At 42.3% G+C, this 21,980-nt stretch overlaps 1 protein-coding gene across 1 annotated transcript; it reads left to right on the plus strand.

Annotated features, from left to right (window-relative positions):
• The first annotated feature begins 5,010 nt into the window (after positions 1-5,010).
• On the plus strand, positions 5,011-21,925 carry LOC139423869 (3-oxo-5-alpha-steroid 4-dehydrogenase 2-like). The gene is made up of 5 exons (XM_071175511.1): positions 5,011-5,674; positions 19,239-19,402; positions 20,002-20,103; positions 21,175-21,325; positions 21,526-21,925. The coding sequence occupies exons 1-5, from the start codon at positions 5,397-5,399 to the stop codon at positions 21,590-21,592; spliced, it is 762 nt and encodes a 253-aa protein (XP_071031612.1). The 5' UTR covers positions 5,011-5,396; the 3' UTR covers positions 21,593-21,925.
• Positions 21,926-21,980: the final 55 nt, after the last annotated feature.

Consider the following 21,980-nt stretch of genomic DNA (forward strand, 5'->3'; position numbering starts at 1 on the left):
ATTGTAGTGTCTGGAAAGGAATAAATGTAACGGTATCAAACATGTGGTACCATCACACAGATGGAAACCACATTTGACTCAATTTCCATTTGTGCCCATTCCAGCCATTACAATGAGCATTTTGTGGTCTGACGAAACTTAAAACATAACATTTTGGCGCAAATCCAACATGGTACATCACCCAAACAATACTGTCCCTACTGTGAAGCATGGCAGTGGCAGTGTCATGTTATGGGGATGTTTCTCATTGAGTCACTGATGTGATCTTCCTGTCTGGGTTGGCGCCCCTCTTTGGGTTGTGCCGTGGTGGAGATCTTTGTGGGCTATACTCGGCCTTGTCTCAGGATGGTAAGTTGGTGGTTGAAGAAATCTCTCTAGTGGTGTGGGGGCTGTGCTTTGGCAAAGTGGGTGGGGTTATATCCTGCCTGTTTGGCCCTGTCTTGGGTTATCATCGGATGGGGTCACAGTGTCTCCTGAACCCTCCTGTCTCAGCCTCCAGTATTTATGCTGCAATAGTTTATGTGTCGGGGGGCTAAGGTCAGTCTGTTATATCTGGAGTACTTCACCTGTCTTATCCGGTGTCCTATGTGAATTTAAGTATTCTCTCTCTAATTCTCTCTCTCGGAGGACCTGAGCCCTAGGACCATGCCTCAGGACTAACTGGCACGATGACTCCTTGCTGTCCCCAGTCCACCTAGCCGTGCTGCTGCTCCAGTTTCAACTGTTCTGCCTGCGGCTATGGAACCCTGACCTGTTCACCGGACGTGCTACCTGTCCCAGACTTGCTGTTTTCAACTCTCTAGAGACAGCAGGAGCGGCAGAGATACTTTTAATGATCGGCTATGAAAAGCCAACTGACATTTACTCCTGAGGTGCTGACTTGCTGCACCCTCGACAACTACTGTGATAATTATTATTTGACCATGCTGGTCATTGTTAAGTAATTTTGTAATCAATGTTCATAAATTCCAATTATCTTTATCTGTCTGATACCCAGAGGTTGTAAAGTTCTGGTCTTAAATAAAACAGACAGAATTCCCAGCTCACAATTGATCAGATCCCAATTTATTTGCGAGAGCTCTGCAGTTTACACAAATACATTCCTTTTATACCATCCTAACCTACGCACATACATACACACCAATAGGGATTTTCTCATGACTCTCACCACAGTTTATAACCACTCAGCTGACAGTTCCAGGCTCCCCCAGATACTAGAGCTCTGGAGGGGCTCTCCCTGTCCTATCTTATCTTCCCAGATTTACATCCAGGTCGGTTCAAACATAGGTTAATGCGCCTCTCTGTTCTTTTTCTACCCCCACATACACTCCTTTCTTCCTAGGTACATGCAATATAACCCCTTCCTAATGAACAAACATTATTTAACACTACAAGAAAGTCAGGGTAGAAATCTTGCCAGTTATAGTGCCGTATACCTCATTTAGTCATTATTCATAAAAAAATCCCAAAATAGGAATTTATAAAAATTTAACATCTTGGCCATGTTCTGTTATAATCTCCACCCAGCACAGCCAGAAGAGGACTGGCCACCCCTCATAGCCTGGTTCCTCTCTAGGTTTCTTCCTAGGTTTTGGCCTTTCAGGGGAGTTTTTCCTAGCCACCGTGCTTCTACACCTGCATTGCTTGCTGTTTTGGGGTTTTAGGCTGGGTTTCTGTTCAGCACCTTGAGATATCAGCTGATGTAAGAAGGGCTATATAAATTAATTTGATTTGATTCTCATAGTCAGGGACTGTGGCACTCATCAGGGGCCTCGTTTATAAATGTTGTGTAAGCACAAAACATGCCTGCGCCAGTTTTCACGCAAAAGTTGCCATTTATAAAAACTGAACTTGACGTGAGAAAGTTCTTATCATCCCGCAAACTTTAGACCATGCGTAGGCTACGCACAGTTTCTAGAGTAATATTGCCTTGCAGGAAGGCAAAAGTAGCCTTAAAACATATAGTAGAATTTAACAGGTGAACAGACAGTTGATATTTTGCATGGAAGTGCGCAGGCTATCACTGTAAGTAGACCAACTGTATAGAATAAACAAAATCAGAGATGATAATGTTTCAGAATTCGCGGGCAGTGCAGCATATTTAGGTTCGAGAAAAAGTTAATGCAAAACATTATTGAATTCAAACGATCGGTTTACAGGTCCACAACAATTTGCTATTGTTTTTTTCTTTCAGATACAGCAAATGTCACTGCAATAGAACATATTATTTCGGCACCGCAAAATACACTTGATCAAGTTCGCAATTGCTATTTACTTTAGATACTGTGTTGGCCTAATTCCAATACTACCAACTATAAAGCAAATTAGGGCGTTATTGTCACCATAAAAGGTGAATGGGAGCCATAATGCTCGTTCATGCGCGCAGTTTTATGACAGGTCTAAGTTATAGTGGAAACATGCATATGTATAGCGTGTGCCAAGTTTATAAATCTCAATGTTTTTGTGAGTGCACAGTCTTTTCAGAAATTGATATTTAATTACTTTAAAATGGACACAACCTTTATAAATAAGACCCCAGGATAGAATGGAAAATAAATGGAGCAATGTACAGAAAAGTCTTTGAGGAAAACCTGCTGCCCTCTGCAAGAAAGCTGATCTTGGGATGGAAGTTCACCTATCAGCATGACAACAACCTGAAGTACACAACCAAAGCTACAGTGGCGTGTCTAAGGAATAAAAAGGTAAATGTCCTTGAGTGGCCCAGTCAGAGTCCCGACATAAATCCATTCAACGCTCTGCAAGGAACTTGACAGTAAGTGTGTGTGTGTGTTGAAAGAGGTTCAAGAAACTTTGAAACATTGAAATCAATTAAAACTTGTAAGAAATGTGGAACGACTTAAAATACTAAAGTAAAAACAATCATGTTTAAATATTAGGATAAATAAGTTGTATATGCACATTGGTACGTTTGAATGTGACTTTTCCAGGGTTGGGCAGATTACTTGACAAATGCAATCAGTTACTAACGACAGATAACATGACAATAAAAGTAATTAGTAACAAAAATCTATTGGATTACTCAAAAATAGTGGATTACTTAATTGGTTAGACAGCACCTGCCTCCTCAGTTTATGCTGCAGACAATCAGTTTCCTCTCTAACTCAGCTCCCCCAGCATCTTTGGGCAAGTACTGGCTTAACTGTCTGCTGCATCTTCTTGATGAAATAGCATCATGGCTAAAAGGTCAACTTCACTGTCAAGTTCCATGAAAAGCATTCCCAAACCTCATTATTTGATTGCGCAATGATAGGCCTTTTACACCTAGCTGCCAAGGAAATTGTGGCCAGTAAAAGAGGAAATGGTCATTTGAATGTCTGACCCACCCTACAACATAACAGTCTTGAATGATAAAGACTTCAATAACAAAGACGCAACGGATCCAAGAGATATCTGATTATTTCATGATTTGGATGGTCAATTGTGCAAATACAATTGCAAAAACATGTGTATATTGGACTGCAAAGACCGGTGGGTTTTCGTGAACACATTCTCATGGAAGCTAGAGATTTAGCTGAGTAAGCTAAGTCGAGAGTTTCAAGTTCCTTGGTGTCCACGTCACCAACGAACTACCATGGTCCAAACACACCAAGAGAATCGTGAAGAGGGCACGACAACACCTTTTCCCCCTCAGGAGAATGAAAAGATATGGCATGGGTCCCCAGATCCTCAAAAAGTTATACAGCTGCAACATCGAGAGCATCCTGACCGGTTTCGTCACCGCATGGTATGGCAACTACTCAGAATCTGACCGTAAGGCACTACAGAGGGTAGTGCATACAGCCCCATACATCGCTGGGGCCAAGCTTCCTGACATCCAGGACCTATATACTAGCCTGTGTCAGAGGAAGGCCCAAAAAACTGCCAAAACTCCAGTCACCCAAGTCATAGACTGTTCTCTCTGCTACTGCACAGCAAGCGGTACCGGAGCACCAAGTCTAGGACCAAAAGGCTCTTTAAGAACTTCTACACCTAAGCAATAAGACTGCTGAACAATTAATCAAATGGCCACCCGGACTAGTTACATTGACACCCCCCACTCAACCCCCTCCATTTATTTTTTACACTGCTGCTACGCTCTGTCTATTATCTATGCATAGTCACTTTACCCATACCTAAATGTACAAATGACCTCGACTAAACTGTACCCCTGCACATTGACTCGGTAACGGTGCCCCCAGTATATAGCCTCGTTATTGTTATTGTATTGTGTTACTTTTTACTTTCGTTTGTTTTGTAACTATTTTCTTAACTCTTTCTTGAACTGCATTGTTGGTTAAGGGCTTGTAGTAAGCATTTCACTGTAAGGTAACCTGTTGTATTCGGCACATGTGACAATACAATTTGATTTGATTTGTCACGTGTGTCATCCCAGTGCATGAGAAGTGGACTGGATGGAGCTGTGTGGACTACTGTCCTTTTTTCACAAAGATCATGATGAAAGTGGGATGATTCAGTTCTCCGTAAGTGGGGATCTGACGTTTTTGGCTTAAAAATAGTTTCTGTGGAAAGCAACCAAGGAGAGCAATTTTGACGTTTTTTTTAGATTTCAAACAGATTAGAACAGCAGAAAAAATGTCAAATTCCCGGGCTGTGTGGCTTAGCACAGCTTTCAGAAAACCTGCCATTTTAGTGTATTTGAGACAAACACTTACATCTTGATATTAGATTAAGTAATCTAAAATGTAATCAGCTGTTTTTAAGAATGTAACTGTAATCCGATTAAACCATTTCTTTAAATGAATTTTGTCCAATTAATAGCTTAATTTTTTTATCTGATTATGTAATCCCTGTTATGTGTTAGTACCAAACCCTGCTCTTCTCTCACAGTACAATGTCACTGACAGTGGTCGACTGCCAAGCTCCTTTTTAAACAATTTACCCCTTTCCAGACAGAGTGCCTCATGGCAAACTTTATACATTCTTGAGGAGATTGAATGGCCAAGGGCCAACTCTGATCACTCATAATTTTCACATGACATGAAAAACATCAGTATAGTGGTACATGTGGTAGGCAAAGACTGGAGGACAATGTTGTTAATGTTTTTGTCTAGGTCTATTCGTTCTGCATTTGTAAGTGGAAGTTAACCTTTACTAAAAAACAATTACTACTAAAAATTACGTAATCGCTCATTAAGTTTTTTTTTTTAAATCTCAGATTTCAACAGTGACTGAAACATGAGAGACTCCCATTGTTTTAAAGGGGAGGAGTTGGGAGTAGTAAGTGTGCCTCTCCCATTCACACACGTCTCACACCAGCATACACAGATGGAGGCTACTCGGTCTTGACAAAGCGTGGAGACCGTGGAAACTTTGCTGGACCCAAGGACCCGAAGAAAGAGAAGGAGAAAAAAGGAGAAAAGGAGAGGGGGATAATAATGGAGTGTAAGGAGAATGTGATCCACTACCTCAGCTGGGGATTCATCATCAGTGGGGTGGCATATCTCTTTCAGCAGACCAGGACCCAGACCCCGTACGGACGCTACGTGACCTCGGATGGGACCCCAGGGAGGACCTGTCCTGCCAAGCTGGCCTGGTTCCTCCAGGAACTGCCTTCTTTCCTGGTGCCCATGCTCCTTCTGCTATCCACTGACACACAGCCCAGCCTGGGCAAAGACCTGCTTCTCTGGACCTTCTGTCTGCACTACTTCCAAAGGTATGTGTCCACATTAGCCTGGTCCCCAATCTGTTAGTATTGTCTAGCCACCTGTCTAGACAGAATTAGATCTGTGATGGTGGGACGAGACTATGTCCACATACCAACTTTCAATGGAGTCTCGGATCTTTAACTCATAAATCAACTGAAAAACATGGCCAACTTTTTTTGTGCAACAGCAGTTATTTCACTTAAAAAGTGTTGAACATACATCTTTGCCTCCTACACAGTTGATCTGCGTGTATGCAATACCAATGCAGGCCATTCAATGAAAAGAGTCCCCTATTCCCTATTGTGAGTGAAGACTAGAGGGACATTCGGTAAAAGAGTGAGGCTTAGACTCCGATTTTTTCTCTTTAAAATGTATGATGTAAAAACAGAAAAAAAACATCAATCTCTTACCATCCTTTGCACTGTACTTCAAGTAAATGTTTTTGCACAATTTTCAGTGGAACAATTTTCTCATCATCACTCTGCATGGACACTATTAATTAAGAAGCCATCCATCATGGTTTCCTAATAATGGGGTGAGTCACATTAAACAGAACATTACTCATTTGGTTGGTAAACTGATGCATTCAATGTACGCCACTTTTCTGAAATGTTTGAAAATGAAACCTCGACGATTTGCACGATCATCCAGATATGAAACCGCTCTAATGTGTGGTGCACATTTTAGAATGGTGTTTTCCCACAAATTGCATTTTGGAACATTTGCGCGTAGGCCTACTGCCGTGTGCACAATGCTGCGTTTAAAATGTGAAGAAATAATAGTTTATCAACATTTTGATCCAAACATTCTGATCTGTTCTTCCAGCCTTACTAGTTGATATGGCGTATGCCTCCGCTACACATAGTGATAAAAAGTGAGTATATGCAAATGCCCACAAAAAGTGGGTACACGTAAGGGGTAAACGCCGACGTTCTGTACATTATATTGGAAATAATGGATTCCGGGACTAGGCGTAGCCGAGTAGCTTTCTGTAACTTTGTAGCAAGTATTGTCTACATGTCTAGGCGCACATTACGTATTTTGTCTCTAGCAAGAGAAGGAATTGTCTCCTACTGTGATAAGTAAATATCGGCAGTCTGTAGGGTAACGGGGTAACTAGCCTGACCTAAGAACAATGTCTAAATGCTGACACAAGAAAAGCAATGTTTGGGAAAAAAATTGGAATGTGGATGATGGTCATGGATAGGCGAATAAATATGAAGGTAAATAGATGGCTACAGTTGACTTTTTTATTTTATTTCATGAAATGTTTTTCGGCATTGTGTTTCACACAAGTGTGTTAAAATCCATTCAATCAATTTTATTTATAAATTATTTAGTAATAGTTAAAAGCTAACTCTAGTTGTTTGAAATATTTTAATAAAATATAGGTGGAAATGGTGTTGCACGTCACTTTTAATATCTGCACTATGAGGTGATGTAAAGACCCTCTTTTTAACTCACCTGCACATGAATTTTCTTTGTTCTTACTTTGTTGTTCCTTTCCCTTACAATCCATTATGTACAATTGCACTAACTATTATTGGAATAATGCACACATTTAAATCCCCGCAGTCTTTAAAATGACATTCAGGAGCAAAAGATTTTCAATAGTTGTTTTTAATTCATAAAAAAAATATTCATTTGAATATAATATTGGAATGGAATATAACTAAAAACATGAAATAACATTGGAATATAACATTTTATAACAATAACTCTTATTCTGTCGGTTAGATAGTCTAAGAGTTTAACCATGTGGTATGGTTAAGAATTCAGCACGAGAAACGCATGGTCTCTACTCAAACCTTGTACCCAAAGAGGGCAACATCATGACACTGCCTTCCTCGGCCTCGCCTCTAGGAGCCTCTGGGACCACTCCAATAGAACTGCTGCAGCTTTTGGTTTAAGCAAAAACAAACAAACAACAAGAACACATGACTATTGGTACAATAAAGACATATAATCACTATATGCAAATATATATTCCCTAAAATGAGTGCTGACTTTTTTTTATACCAACATTTGGAGCAAGGGTAGGCTTCAGGGTGGAGGTTGTGGTTGAGAAAGATGTGGTGGAGGTAGAGGTTTTGGCGTTAGAGCTGGTGGCGTTGGAGGTAGAGGTGGCAGTGGTGGCGGTAGAGCACTGTGGTTGAATGGATTCTTTGCAACAAAAATATATGAGAAAAACAATACATCAGTGTTAGTACAATAAACACTTTCTACCAAGTAAATGCTGCTTCTGCCACTTTTCGTTCATTTAGATTACTTTTTCTTTCCGACAATGGGCTCAGGCTCCTCTATAACCTCAGGCTCCTCTATAACCCATCGAGAATGAGGATGTGGCGTTGCTCAGGGGTGCAACCAACACTGTGGGCAAAGTGGTGAAGATGGAACTGTCGACCCAGCCTGAGTAACTCACCGTTCCAACCAGCAGTTGTTGGTTCATCCTCTTCCGGGGGAAGATGAAGAAGGGCGGTATGTACTGTCTTGCTGCACTGATAGCACAAATTACTGTGACTGTGAAGCCCCTCTGCACTAGTCATCCGTGCAACCTGTTTGGCTGCCTTCATGGCCACGGTTTCTGGATGTTTTTTATTCCCGTCTCATCCATGTTCCAAATGTTCGTTGGCCCCGACCTCCCTGACGCTGTTAAAAACGTCTGCGTAGACCTTAGATAACTGGTCAACCTTAAGCTTATTAAAGCCCACGGCCCTCGCAAGACTGGTTGCTTGCGAGCGATACTTGAACTGACAGTTTAGAGTTGCGCTTCATGAATCCACTGAACCAAGCCACCCCTGCATACCCCTTTCCTTTGTTGAACCTGTGCTTGATTCCCATCCTTTCTGCCAGATTGAAGGCGAGTCTTCTCACGTCCCATGATGTTATGCCAAATAGGGCTCTTTCCATTTGTTGAATGTGGTTGACAAGGTCACTTTCATACAGTTGAAATCGGAAGTTTACATACACCTTAGCCAAATACATTTAAACTCAGTTTTTTCACAATTCCTGACATTTAATCCTTGTAAAAATCCCCTGTTTTAGGTCAGTTAGGATCACCACTTTATTTTAAGAATGTGAAAAGTCAGAATAATAGTAGAGAGAATTATTTATTTCAGCTTTTATTTCTTTCATCACATTCCCAGTGGGTCAGAAGTTTACATACACTCAATTAGTATTTGGTAGCATTGCCTATAAATTGTTTAACTTGGGTCAAACGTTTCGGGTAGCCTTCCACTAGCTTCCCACAATAAGTTGGGTGAATTTCGACCCATTCCTCCTTACAGAGCTGGTGTAACTGAGTCAGGTTTCTAGGCCTCCTTGCTCATAAACACATTTTCAGTTCTGCCCACAAATTTTCTATGGGATTGAGGTCAGGGCTTTGTGATGGCCACTCCAATACCTTGACTTTGTTGTCCTTAAGCCATTTTGCTACAACTTTGGAAGTATGTTTGGGGGTCATTGTCCATTTGGAAGACCCATTTGCGACCAAGCTTTAACTTCCTGACTGATGTGTTGAGATGTTGCTTCAATATATGCACATGGCATCATGAGGAATGAAAACTATCTATTTTGTGAAGTGCACCAGTCCCTCCTGCAGCAAAGCACCCCATAACATGATGCTGCCACCCCCGTGCTTCACGGTTGGGATGGTGTTCTTTGGCTTGCAAGCCTCCCACGTTTTCCTCCAAACATAACAATGGTCATTATGGCCAAACAGTTCTATTTTTGTTTCATCAGACCAGAGGACATTTCTCCATGTGCAGTTGCAAACCATAGTCTGGCTTTTTAATGGTGGTTTTGGAGCAGTGGCTTCTTCCTTGCTGATCAGCCTTTCAGGTTATGTTAATATAGGACTCATTTTACTGTGGATATAGATACTTTTGTACCTTTTTCCCCCAGCATCTTCACAACGTCCTTTGCTGTTGTTCTGGGATTGATTTGCACTTTTCGCAGGTGTGCAGATTTTCCAAGCTGTTTAAAGGCACAGTCAACTTAGTGTATGTAAACTTCTGACCCACTGGATACAGTGAGTTATAAGTGAAATAATCTGTCTGTAAACAATTGTTGGAAAAATTACTTGTGTCATGCACAAAGTAGATGTCCTAACCGACTTGCCAAAACTATAGTTTGTTTACAAGAAATTTGTGGAGTGGTTGAAAAACGACTTCAACTGTATGTGGAAGAGAATACTGGCGCCCCACCCGTTTGGCTGAAGCCTGGGTTTTTCACCTCCTTTCCTCTATGGTGCGGTAGGGTTCTTGGTGGAATGTTGAACACCCTGGCAGCCCCCGTTAAGGTCTTCCCATTTTCTATTGCCTTCAGGGCATGCTGTATCACCCCAGAGCCATAGATTCAACGGTTTTCTTCTTGTATGTTCTCATCTGAAAATAAAAACATGAATCATATTAGGAACTGACCTATATTCTAACAAATGGCTCCTAACCCTAACCCTTACCCAAAACCCTCCCTAACATATGGCCCCTAACCCCAACTACCACACACAGCACTGTGTATCATAAGACAAGACAGTTTCTTTCAAACCACCTGACTCAAAGTATTATTATTAACATACAGGGGGAGAGATGTTCATTTAAAAGCTCTCTCTTAAAAACATAGCTAGATATCAAGCTATATGACATAAAATGCTGTGTAAAATAGCTAAAAGGCTATAAAGTAAGATGAACTGTAAAGCTATTAGTGAAAACATTTCCAACTGCAATGAAGTTCTATATTTTTTAATGTATTCTACCTCAGACGATCTTGTAGTAAGGTTGCTAGCTAGCAGCTTATGCTCACCGGCATTCATAACCATAAAGGAGTAGATAGACCCTAGTGGTGGTGGGGTTGGGGGGGTCCTAACTTTATTAAAACAGCTACAACTTTAACATAAAAAAAAATCAACTTACCACAAAATTGTTTTGTTAACAAATCTCCAAAAGTTATGAGGAGAGGACATTTTCGTTTGAGCAAAAGCAGTGGCAGCCATTGAAGGTTTTGGGGAAATAATTTGGTGACATCTTGTGGTTTTAATGTGAATTACAGGGGGGGGGGGGACTAGTTACCCCCAACTACCCTATAGAGATAGAAATATCTGTTGGTAATATGACAAGACAATGATAGTTGCTTTGAAAACAGAACAGGAGAGAGCATGAAGAATTATTTATAAAATAATTGCCGCCACGTTTCTATGTTGGGATTTTGGCTATAGGCTACTTTGAAGCATGGTAAGGACGCCTCATAATATGAAGTAAAACGTTCAGCTTTTAAACAATTAAGGCACAGGAAAAATATAGCGATGCCAATGACAGACCTAACCGTCTTCTGGTAGATGAAAAGGCTTCCCCAAAAACATTCTCAATTAAATGTTAACTAGCTACAAAGTAGACTACGCCAACCTAGTAGAATGGTATTATGATTATTTGCATCAATCCAGTGGACATTTGTTTTGCAAACTCCATCTCATGTGCACTACAGACACACAGCTAACCAAACAACAGTGATTGCTAGGTGACTGCACAGTTTAATTATAGGGTAACTACTCTCAAGAATCTACATTTCTGTTGCTTTTCCCAGACCTCAAAAGTGGTCTCCTCATGTTGTTTAAGCATTTTTGTGGACTTAGAACATCCCATCCATCTATCCCTTAGTCACACGCTATATCTCAGACAGCACTGGCCCAATTTTGACGAAACTTGGCTGAATGATGCATCACGCCATAGAGATCCGGAATTTACTAGATTGGCTGAAGGCAGGAGCTATAGTAATTATCTGACATTTCTGAGTTACACAAGAGAGGAAGAGGCGAAGCGAGAGGGATGACTGGGTCCAAAATCTGTTTTCTTCAGCAGGTGCCGTTTTTTCTTTGGCACATGACCTGGTGTACAGGGAGTGGATCAGCTAAGACTGCAGGGTTCGACATTCAGGGCTCCCCGCTAATCGGGCCACTTAATCAACCTTTCATATGGCCCGCTTGGGCCAGTATATTTTTAACTTCAAAACAAAATATATATACACACTACCAGTCAATAGTTTGAACACACCTTCTCATTCCAGGGTTTTTCTTTATTTTCTACATTGTAAAATAATAGTGAAGACATCAAAACCATGAAATAACACATCAGGTAGTAACCAAGAAAGTGTTAAACAAATCAAAATATATTTTATATTTGAGATTCTTCAAAGTAACCACCCTTTGCCTTGATGACAGCTTTTCTCTCAACCAGCTTCATGAGGTAGTCACCTGAAATGCATTTCAATTAACAGGTGTGCATACTGCAGACTGCCCAAATGTGCCTAATTGTTCCTGTTCCCAAGAAAGCTAAGGTAACTGAGCTAAACGACTACCGCCCCGTAGCACTCACTTCCGTCATCATGAAGTGCTTTGAGAGACTAGTCAAGGACCATTTCACTTCCACCCTACCTGACACCCTAGACCAACTCCAATTTGCTTACCGCCCGAATAGGTCCACAGACGATGCAATCTCAACCACACTGCACACTGCCCTAACCCATCTGGACAAGAGGAATACCTATGTGAGAATGCTGTTCATGGACTACAGCTCAGCATTTAACACCATAGTACCCTCCAAACTCATCATCAAGCTCGAGACCCTGGGTCTCGACTCCGCCCTGTGCAACTGGGTACTGGACTTCCTGACGGGCCGCCCCCAGTTTGTGAGGGTAGGTAACAACATCTCCACCCCGCTGATCCTCAACACTGGGGCCCCACAAGGGTGCGTTCTGAGCCCTCTCCTGTACTTCACCCACGACTGCATGGCCACGCACGCCTCCAACTCAATCATCAAGTTTGCGGACGACACAACAGTGGTAGGCTTGATTACCAACAACGACGAGACGGCCTACAGGGAGGAGGTGAGGGACCTCGGAGTGTGGTGCCAGGAAAATAACCTCACACTCAATGTCAACAAAACTAAGGAGATGATTGTGGACTTCAGGAAACAGCAGAGTGAACACCCCCCTATCCACATCGATGGAACAGTAGTGGAGAGGGTAGTAAGTTTTAAGTTCCTCGGCGTACACATCACAGACAAACTGAATTGGTCCACCCACACAGACAGCATCGTGAAGAAGGCGCAGCAGCGCCTCTTCAACCTCAGGAGGCTGAAGAAATTTGGCTTGTCACCAAAAGCACTCACAAACTTCTACAGATGCACAATCGAGAGCATCCTGTCGGGCTGTATCGCCGCCTGGTACGGCAACTGCTCCGCCCACAACCGTAAGGCTCTCCAGAGGGTAGTGAGGTCTGCACAACGCATCACCGGGGGCAAACTACCTGCCTTCCAGGACACCTACACCACCCGATGTCACAGGAAGGCCATAAAGATCGTCAAGGACAACAACCACCCGAGCCACTGCCTGTTCACCCCGCTATCATCCAGAAGGCGAGGTCAGTACAGGTGCATCAAAGCTGGGACCGAGAGACTGAAAAACAGCTTCTATTTCAAGGCCATCAGACTGTTAAACAGCCACCACTAACATTGAGTGGCTGCTGCCAACACACTGACTCAACTCCAGCCACTTTAATAATGGGAATTGATGGGAAATGATGTAAAATATATCACTAGCCACTTTAAACAATGCTACCTAATATAATGTCTACATACCCTACATTATTCATCTCATATGTATATGTATATACTGTACTCTATATCATCTACTGCATCTTTATGTAATACATGTATCACTAGCCACTTTAACTATGCCACTTTGTTTACATACTCATATGTATATACTGCACTCAATACCATCTACTGTATCTTGCCTATGCCGCTCTGTACCATCACTCAATCTTATATCTTTATGTACATATTCTTTATCCCCTTACACTTGTGTCTATAAGGTAGTAGTTTTGGAATTGTTAGCTAGATTACTTGTTGGTTATTACTGCATTGTCGGAACTAGAAGCACAAGCATTTCGCTACACTCGCATTAACATCTGCTAACCATGTGTATGTGACAAATAAAATTTGATTTGATTTGAATACAAGGCCCTCCCCCGCCCTCCCTTCGGTAAATCTGACCACGACTCCATTTTGCAACTACCATCCTATAGGCAGAAACTCAAACAGGATGTGCCCATGACAAGAACTATTCAACGCTGGTCTGACCAATCGGAATCCACGCTTCAAGATTGCTTTGATCACGCAGACTGGGAAAGGTTCCAGACAGCCTCAGAGAATAACATTTATTTATACACTTATTCGGTGAGTGAGTTTATAAGGAAGAGCATTGGAGATGTTATGACCGCACTGTGACTATTAAAACCTACCCTAACCAGAAGCAGGTGATAGATGGCAGCATTCGTGCAAAACTGAAAGGACCAACCACCGCATTTAACCATGGAAAGATGACTGGGAATATGGCTGAATATAAACAGTGTAGTTATTTCCTCTTCAAGGCAATCAAACATGCTAAATGTCGGTACAGGGACAAAGTGGAGTCGTAATTCAATGGCTCAGACACGAGATGTATGTTGCAGGGTCTACAGGCAATCACAGACTACAAAAAGAAAACCAGCCACATCACGGACACCGACGTCTTGCTTCCAGACAAACTAAACACCTTCTTTGCCCGCTTTGAGGATACCGCTACCAAGGACTGCGGCCCTCTCCTTCCCCGTGGCCGACGTGAGTAAGACATTTAAACGTGTTAACCCTGGCAAGGCTGCCGGCCAAGACGGCATCCCTAGCTGCGTCCTCAGAACATGCACACACCAGCTGGCTGGTTTGTTTACGGACATATTCAAATCGCTCCCTATCCCAGTCTGCTGTCCTCACATGCTTCAAGATGGCCACCATTGTCCCTGTACCCAAGAAGGCAAAGATAACTGAACTAAATGACTATCGCCCCGTAGCACTCACTTCTGTCATCATGAAGTGCTTTGAGAGACTAGTCAAGGATCATATCACCTCCACCTTACCTGCCACCCTAGACCCACTTTAATTTGCATACTACCCCAATAGGTCCACAGACAATGCAATCGCCATCACACTGCCCTATCCCATCTGGACAAGGGGAATACCTATGTAAGAATGCTGTTCATTGACTACAGCTCAGCATTCAACTCCATAGTATCCTCCAAGCTCATCATTAAGCTTGAAGCCCTGGGTCTCAACCCCGCCCTGTGCAATTGGGTCCTGGACTTTCTGACGGGCCACCCCCAGGTGCTGAAGGTAGGAAACAACATCTCCACTGTTTACCTATGCAGGCCGTGCAGGCCTCCAACTCAATCATCAAGTTTGCAGACAACACAACAGTAGTGGGCTTGATTACCAACAATGACGAGACAGCCTACAGGGAGGAGGGGAGGGCACTCAGAGTGTGGTGTCAGGAAAACAACCTCTCACTCAATGTCAACAAAACAAAGGAGATGATCGTGGACTTCAGGAACCAGCAGAGGGAGAATCAACCCTATCCACAGATGGGACAGCAGCAAGTTTTAAGTTCCTTGGCATACACATCACAGACAAACTGAAATGGTCCACCCACACAGAGTGTGGTGAAGAAGGCACAACAGTGCCAGGAGGCTGGAGGCTGAAGAAATTTGGCTTGTCACCTAAAACCCTCACAAACTTTTACAAATGCACAATTGCAGGCTGTATCACCGCCTGGTACGGCAACTGCACCACCCACAACCGCAAGCCTCTCCAGAGGGTGGTACAGTCTGCACAACGCATCACCGGGGGCAAACTAACGGCCCTCCAGGACTCCTACAGCACCCGACGTCACAGGAAGGCCAAAAAAATCATCAAGGACATCAACCACCCAAGCCACTGCTTGTTTACCCTGCTACCATCCAGACGGCGTGGTCAGTACAGGTGCATCAAAGCTGGGACCGAGAGACTGAAAAACAGCTTCTATCTCAAGGCCATCAGACTGTTAAATAGCCACCACTAACATTGAGTGGCTTCTGCCTATATACAGACTCAAAATCATTGGCCACTTTAATAACGCCACTTTAATGTTTACATATCTTACATCCTCATCTCATATGTATATACTGTATTTTATACGATCTATTGCATCTTGCCTATGCTGCTCGGTCATCGCTCATCCATATATTTACAGTGGGGCAAAAAAGTATTTAGTCAGCCACCAATTGTGCACGTTCTCCCACTTAAAAAGATGAGAGAGGCCTGTAATTTTCATCATAGGTACACTTCAACTATGACAGACAAAATGAGAAAAAGAAAATCCAGAAAATCACATTGTAGGATTTTTAATGAATTTATTTGGAAATTATGGTGGAAAATAAGTATTTGGTCAATAACAAAAGTTTATCTCAATACTTTGTTATATACCCTTTGTTGGCAATGACAGAGGTCAAACGTTTTCTGTAAGTCTTCACAAGGTTTTTTGGGGCTGTTGCTGGGCAACACGGACTTTCAACTCCCTCCAAAGATTTTCTATGGGGTTGAGATCTGGAGACTGGCTAGGCCACTCCAGGACCTCGAAATGCTTCTTACGAAGTGTCCTTTGACAGCTCTTTGGTCTTGGCCATAGTGAAGTTTGGAGTGTGACTGTTTGAGGTTGTGGAAAGGTGTCTTTTATACTGATAACAAGTTCAAACAGGTTCCATTAATACAGGTAACGAGTGGAGGACAGAGGAGCCTCTTAAAGAAGAAGTTACAGGTTTGTGAGAGCCATAAATCTTGCTTGTTTGTAGGTGACCAAATACTTATTTTCCACCATAATTTGCAAATAAATTCATTAAAAATCCTACAATGTGAATTTCTGGATTTTTTTCCTCATTTTGTCTGTCATAGTTGAAGTGTACCTATGATGAAAATTACAGGCCTCTCTCATCTTTTTAAGTGGGAGAACTTGCACAATTGGTGGCTGACTAAATACTTTTTTGCCCCACTGTATATGTGCATATTCTTATTCCATCCCTTTAGATTTGAGTGTATTAGGTAGTTGTTGTGGAATTTATAGATTACTTGTTAGATATTACTGCACTGTCGGAACTAGAAGCTCAAGCATTTCTCTACACTCGCATTAACATTTGCTAACCATGTATATGTGACCAATACAATGATTTGAATGTGTTCTCCATTTTGGCTCTACCACCCTCACAAGTGCCATGGGACTCATCTGAAGGTAACTCATACAGATTAATGGAAGTATGGAGGTATTTTATGAATTTGTTGGTCAATGGGTTTCTATGGGATATAGTAGTAAAGCTGTAGTAAAATTCAAAAGCAAATGATCCATGGTAAAAGAATGATGGGTGGCCAGTCCTCTTCTGGCTGTGCCGGGTTGAGATTATAACAGTACATGGCCAAGATGTTCAAACGTTCATAGATGACCAGCAGGGTTAAATAATAATAATCACAGTGGTTGTAGAGGGTGCAACAGGTCAGCACCCCAGGAGTAAAGGTCAGTTGGCTTTTCATAGCCGAGCATTCAGAGTTAGAGACAGCAGGTGCAGTAGAGAGTCGAAAACAGCAGGTCCGGGACAAGGTAGCACATGCGGTGAACAGGTCAGGGTTCCATAGCCGCAGGCAGAACAGTTGAAACTGGAGCAGCAGCACGGCCAGGTGGACTGGGGACAGCAAGGAGATCATCAGGCCAGGTAGTCCTGAGGCATGGTCCCAGGGCTCAGGTCCTCCGGGAGAGAAGAGGGAGAGAGAAATAGAGGGAGCATACTTAATTTCACACAGGACACCAGATTTTCTACATGTATTTTTTATTTAACCTTTATTTAACCAGGTAAGCTAGTTGAGACGAGTTCTCATTTACAACTGCGACCTGGCCAAGATACAGCAAAGCAGTGCGACAAAAACAACACAGAGTTACACATAAACAAAGGTACAGTCGATAACACAAAATAAATAAAAAATTGAAAAATCCATGTACAGTGTGTGCAAATGTAGAAGAGTGGGGAGGTAGGCAATAAATAGGCCCTAGAGGCTAAAATAATTACAATTTAGCATTAATACTGGATAGATAGATGTGTAGATGATGATGTGCAAGTAGAGATACTGAGGTGCAAAAGAGCAAAAGGGTAAGTAATTATATGGGGATGAGGTAGTCGGGTGTGCTATTTACAGATTGGCTGTGTACAGGTACAGTGATCGATAAGCTGCTCTGACAGTTTATGCTTAAAGTTAGAAAGGGAAATAAAAGACTCCAGCTTCAGAGATTTTTTGACATTCGTTCCAATCATTGGCAGCAGAGAACTGGAAGGAAAGGCAGCCAAAGTAAGTGTTGGCTTTGGGGATGACCAGTGCAATATACGTGCTGGAGCTACGGGTGGGTGTTTCTATGGTGACCAGTGAGCTGAGATAAGGTGGGGCTTTACCTAGCAAAGACTTATAGATGACCTGGAGCCAGTGGGATGGGCGACAGATATGTAGTGAGGGCCAGCCAACGAGAGCATCCAGGTCGCAGTGTTGGGTAGTATATGGGGCTTTGGGGATAAAACGGATGGCACTGTGATAGACTACATCCAGTTTGCTGAGTAGAGTGTTGGGGGCTATTTTGTAAAAGTCAAAGTCAAGGATCGGTAGGATAGTCAGTTTTACGAGGGTGTTTGGCGGCATGAGTGAAGGAGGCTTTGTTGCGAAATAGGAAGCCGATTCTAGATTTAATTTTGGATTGGAAATGCTTAATGTGAGTCTGGAAGGAGAGTTTACAGTCTAACCTAGGTATTTGAAGTTGTCCACATATTCTAGGTCAGAACCATCCAGAGTATTGATGCTAATCGGTTGAAGAGCATACACTTAGTTTTACTAGCATTTAAAAGCAGTTGGGGGCTACGGGAAGGAGTGTTGTATGGCGTTGAAGCTCGTTTGGAGGTTTGTTAGCACAGTGTCCAAAGAAGGGCCAGATGTATACAGGATAAGACAGGAGAAATACTCCAGATATAAAAGACCGACCCTATCCCCCCCGACACAAACTATTGCAGCATAAATACTGGAGGCTGAGACAGGAGGGGTCGGGAGACACTGTGGCCCCGTCCGACGATAGCCCTGGACAGGGCCAACCAGGCAGGATATAACCCCACCCACTTTGCCAAAGCACAGCCCCCACACCACTAGAGGGATATCTTCAAACCACCAACTTACTACCCTGAGACAAGGCTGAGTATAGCCCATGAAGTTCTCCGCCACGGCACAAACCCGAGGGGGGCGCAAAATATCCAGCAACGGCCAATATTCAGTAACTTTGCACAACCATTGAAGAGGAGTGGGACAACATTCCACAGGCCACAATCAACAGCCTGATCAATTCCATGCGCTGCATGAGAAACATGGTGATCGCACCAGATACTGACTGGTTTTCTGATCCACGCCCCTACCTTTTTTTTTTTAAAGGTCTGTGACAAACAGATTCTAATCTAAAATAGAAATGTAATGAATGACGTGGTCTCCTATTCTACTTGTTACAGGGGAATGTTTGTTCTACACAATCTAATTCTATCTACGTTAAGAAACACGGCCCTGCATGGCTTCCAGGTACTCACATTGTTTGTACACAGCAGCGCTATATTGACCCATCTTTGACTTGATTTCTTTAATCAATATTTTTCTATTTTCTTGCAAGAACATTCATCTACTCCTTGCTGACCAAAGGCCGCCCTTCCCCTCTCTACATTGTCTTCTCTGCGGTAGTCTTCTGCTCTGTCAACGGTTTTCTCCAAGGCCACTACATGCTCCACTGTGCCACGTACGATGATGCGTGGCGGACCGACATTCGTCTGTACACCGGTAAGATCTGAGATACCAGCGGAAATGATTTCTCAGTCTTTTCCCAGCCCTTATTCTGAATATTACAGTGCCTGGACGATGTTCACAGACATTTAACAGTCATTTGGTATCCTATGTTGAAGCCTTAAATAAATGCTATAGATTTATTTCCAAAGTAATGTAATTTCACCCTTTAAAGGGTAACATTTGATAACTGCTAGAGCTACTGTAGATGAAGTCTGAGATCAAAAACATTTTAAAAAATTGGTTAGGAAAACACAACGTGAAAACCAATCGTGCAGTATGGGAGACTAATCTGGCCAGAGAACTTTGAGGTTTTTAGCCTGGAACTGTGACAAAACAAGTTGCAAATGTTCTGTGTTTATTGGTCAGCTAGATTCTTCAAAACATGCATTTTTGGTCTCAGCAGGATATGGGACGATACGTTTGACAGTACTCTTCCACAAGAATATAAATAATGATTTGTTGACAAAGTCTGCGTTTGGGGTTGCATTGTACAAGCTTCTGCCAGCATGAAATATTTTAACAGCTCATACATTTGTTTTTTTATAGAACTAGAATGTGGTTTGCATTAAGCGCCTGTACTGTTTTCTTTTCAGGTTTGCTGATATTTTTTCTGGGAATGGCCATCAACATTCACAGTGACCACATACTTCTAAATTTGAGAAAACCCGGAGAAGTTGTTTACAAGATTCCCAAAGGTACCAGATGAATTCTGGTTAACAGATGTCAGGCAGTGTTTCAGGCAACTGTTCCAGTCTTGTGAAACAATAGCAAAAACGTCAATCTTTAGCCAAATAACTAACCATGTTCTGTACTGTTTAGTTAGCCACTGTCTGCACAGCCATGTGATGATAAACAGAACAAGAAGAGCATATTCAGAACATTCTGGTGTCAATGTGATTTCTACTTACTTTTGCTTTGTAAGGGCTATGCCAGTGCTGATCGAAATATATTTAAAGGCCCAGTGCAGTCAAAATGCAGTTTTCCTGTGTTTTATATCATACTGTACAACAGCTGATGAAACTAACGCTAAAGGTGTGAGAAAAAAACTATTTCCTGATAATTGCTGGTTGAAAATACAATCTACACAGGACCTTCTATTCAGCATGTTTCATGGGCAGGAGTTTTGGCTTTTCATGGTGACATCACCAGGTGGGAAACTTTGGTTAATAGACAAATAACAGAGAGTTCCAAACCTCTCTGCCAATAACGGCTAGTTTTTAGTTTCCTCCTCCCCCACTCAGACTACTCACAGACAGTCCTGGCTAAATTATTGCTTGAGAAAGATTTGTTGTAGCTAAAAAGCTATTTTTGCCTATTTTAATAGAAATCTATTACAGTAAGGTACTTAATTGTTACCCAAAAATGTGATATTGATATAAACACTTCTGCATTGGGCCTTTAAGTGCTAATGTAATCACCAGGGTCATAGAAGATTGTGAGCAAAGTACACACGGCATTCAGTTTCGCCAAGAAACACAGGAAGCAAACATTCCAGTTTTCTGGGCCATTACCTCACGGAAAGGTTAAAAAGTAACATCTTGCAACTATTATCAGAACCTTGCTGCACAGCAGATGTTTTCACCCACCTTTGGGTGAATTAACTATCCAATCCCTTGACATGGGGCGCTGTGTCCAAAAAAGGTAGTAGATATGAAGTAGGGTCTGAAAGTTCAGGGATTGAATTGTTTTGAACTACTCTCAAGGTATGAGTGTACAGACCCTACTTCATTACTACTGAATTAACTGTCTGACCCTTTTTACTCCAGGGGGAATGTTTGAGTATGTCTCCGGAGCAAATTTCTTTGGAGAGATTATGGAGTGGTGCGGGTATGCCCTAGCAACGTGGTCCCTGCCGACATTCTCCTTTGCCCTTTTCACTATGTGCTCGATCGGACCGCGGGCCTACCACCACCACAGGTACTGACAGGTCCAACATCAAGAGCCTTCTGTAATCTCTTCATGCACATACTCACACTGATACACTCATGTTCACTGGTATTGATACAACTTTAGGTCTTTCAGCAAAGCAGTAACCATGGACTGTCTTGTGTTGACATTTTACAATGGAAAAGCATGGTAGTAGGATTCCTTCAATATGACATTCTCATCTCTTTCAGGTACTACCAAGAGAAGTTTGAAGACTACCCCCAGTCGAGGAAAGCTGTGATACCTTTCATATTATAAGAACAGAAAACCAGAGAAGCCTTAATAAATGGACTGACCTAGCTAAAATCATTAGTCATGGCCATGATATTGGCATTTACGGAACTCTGAAATTAAATGCTTTCATTAACTAGACATATTCCTATCATCTCATTGTATTCAGAGCTAGATCATATTTCACACCTGCAGCAACAGATCTGTAATACCATACTCCCAAATGCTTGGAGGAATGAATTATGTGGCAGCATTCGGCATGGTCAAAGCTCAATGAAGGCTAAAGAATTCAGGGTGAAGAGAAAGGGGGTGGTGGGTAGGTCTTGAAGGAATAAAGGAAAAACATTTTTTCATTCGAAAGGGACGACTGACTGCCTTTTCTTCGTTGTGCAAAAAGTGATTTCTTAGATGCACT

This window comes from Oncorhynchus clarkii, chromosome 13, assembly GCF_045791955.1.
Source record: "Oncorhynchus clarkii lewisi isolate Uvic-CL-2024 chromosome 13, UVic_Ocla_1.0, whole genome shotgun sequence".
In the NCBI taxonomy this organism is placed as follows: Eukaryota; Metazoa; Chordata; class Actinopteri; order Salmoniformes; family Salmonidae; genus Oncorhynchus; species Oncorhynchus clarkii.